General features: G+C 37.0%; 1 protein-coding gene across 1 annotated transcript in view; it reads right to left on the reverse strand.

Moving 5' to 3' along the window:
- The window catches only part of LOC113821864 (uncharacterized), an 8,577-nt gene that overhangs the window by 1,441 nt on the left and 4,636 nt on the right, over window positions 1-2,500 (reverse strand). The window contains exons 6-8 of the mRNA XM_027374392.2: window positions 2,226-2,322; window positions 601-707; window positions 1-70 (exon numbers count right to left, since the gene is read on the reverse strand). The exon at window positions 1-70 is cut by the window's left edge and continues 64 nt beyond it. Coding sequence (XP_027230193.2) covers window positions 1-70; window positions 601-707; window positions 2,226-2,322 — 274 coding nt within the window. The remainder of the gene's footprint in view (window positions 71-600; window positions 708-2,225; window positions 2,323-2,500) is intronic.

Below are 2,500 nucleotides of genomic sequence, written 5' to 3' on the forward strand. Positions count from 1 at the left end.
CGCCACTCAAACATGAACTCCCGAACCTGTTGCAGATATTCCTGTGCTTTGTTGAAGGCTCCCCAAAGACCTGCAGGAGAAGGGAGGGAGGGAGGACGTGGGTTAACGCGCCGGGACCGCTTTAAAATGGGATAAGAATGGCCATTGAAATGAAGGGAATAAAATGGTTTGGCTTGGGGTTTGTGTGTTCAGAATGGGGTTGATGGGATTGAGGGGATTTTATGATGTGGGTTGGGGAAGGGGGGGGTTGTTAATGGGAGAGAAATATTAAGAAAGAAACAAAAAGATGCAAAGACATTTACACAGGGACAAACACACACATTCACAAAATTAAACAAATACACAAGTAAACTCACACACACACACACAATCACACACACACATAATCTCTCACACACACAGACATAATCACAGACACACAATCATACACACACACACACACACAATCACACACACACACACACACAAATCCACCCTACCCACCCCACCACCCCAAAAACCCACTCCTCCACTCCTCCCTCCCCACACATACACACACGCATGACTTCTCTCCTCCAGCCACATCTCTTCTCTCCTCCAACCAGTCATGCAGAAACTCACCAGACATGATAATCGGCTTGTGTTTCGGGTGATCGTGCATGACGTGATAAGTCAGACCAGACCGTAACCACTCCTTCACGGCCTTCGCCTCTCTCTCCAACACCCAGCTTCGTCAGTCGTGTGAGAGTGGAAGGGAGAGGGGTAGTCGTTAGTATGGGAGTCATGGGAGAGTGGTGGAGATTATAAACTGTGTAGGTTAATAGATAGATAGGTAGATAGATGGATAAAATGGTTGATAGAATGATAAATAGATAGGTAGATAGATGGATAAAATGGTTGATAGAATGATTAATAGATAGGTAGATAGATGGATGAAATGATTGATAGAATGATAAATAGATAGGTAGATAGATGGATGAAATGATTGATAGAATGATAAATAGATAGGTAGATAGATGGATGAAATGATTGATAGAATGATAAATAGATAGGTAGATAGATGGATAAAATGATTGATTGAATGATAAGTAGATAGGTAGATAGATGGATGAAATAATTGATAGAATGATAAATAGATAGGTAGATAGATGGATGAAATGATTGATAGAATGATAAATAGATAGATAGACTGATAGATAGACAGATAGATGGATACGCAATTATATAGAGATAGATAGACGTGTGCGTGTGTGTGTGTGTGTATTCATATCTGTATCTATATATCTTTATCTATTTGTATCTATATCTATATATCTATATCTGTATCTCTCTCTCTCTCTCTCTCTCTCTCTCTCTCTCTCTCTCTCTCTCTCTCTATATATATATATATATATATATATATATATATATATATATATATATATATATATATATATATATATATAATATATATATATATATATATATATATATATATATATACATATATATATATATATATATATATATATATATATATATATATATATATATATATATACATACACACACATATATATGTGTGTGTGTGAGTGTGTTTGCGTGTTATGTTGCAGAAAAAAATGCAGGTTTATCTAATTAAATTCAAGTACTTATCTAAGCATGCAGAACATTGATTTCCAAATAACGTCACGTGTTTGCAGAACGTGTTTCCGCCGGTGACTAATATGGGCTGCGGTTATAGGATTATTATGCACGTCTAAGACTTAATTAGGTGTTACTTTTAATTGCGTTTTTGAAAATAAATGCGTCTTATCTGTTCTGGTACGAACGTTCCTCTAACAAATGTAATTAAAAAGGGAACTAATGTTTGAGTCAGTATTACATCACGTGTTTTAGTCAAGAAAATTTGCGGTCTCTTTCTCTCTTTCTCTCGTTCTCTCTCTCTCTCTCTCTCTCTCTCTCACCCTATTCCTCTCTCTCTCTCTCTCTCTCTCTGTATCTATCTACCTACCTACCTATCTATCTACCTACCTACCTATCTATCTGTCTATCTATCTATCTATCTATCTATCTACTTATCTATCTATCTATCTAACTTATCCATCGGATTTTTAATACTTATTCCATCATTTATTTTATCATAATTTCAGTTTTCATCTCTCCCAATGACTGGTCTAGATGGTGCCCTCCCTCCCTCGCCCCCTCTGAGAACTATCCCTGACCTATCTGACCTATCCTCTGAAATCCATTAGTCATCAACTCACCTATCCGTATCTCGCGACAGGAAGACGTCAACAGTCGGGTCACCCATTACGGAGAAGCGCCAGAAACGACCGACCACGCCCCTGTCCGTTAAGTTCCCTGTAACGAATCGATAATTTTAGAGTTGCTATGTGAGATTTTTTGTTGTTATGTGAAGGTTTCATATTTAGGCGTTTTTTTTTGGTTTGTTTGTTTGTTTTTGTTTTTTTTTTAGCTCCTTTTGGTTTGATTATTTTAATTTCGGAATGGATGTGGATTAAGATTGCAGAGGCAGTTC

The sequence above is a fragment of the Penaeus vannamei genome, chromosome 20 (genome assembly GCF_042767895.1).
Source record: "Penaeus vannamei isolate JL-2024 chromosome 20, ASM4276789v1, whole genome shotgun sequence".
In the NCBI taxonomy this organism is placed as follows: domain Eukaryota; kingdom Metazoa; phylum Arthropoda; class Malacostraca; order Decapoda; family Penaeidae; genus Penaeus; species Penaeus vannamei.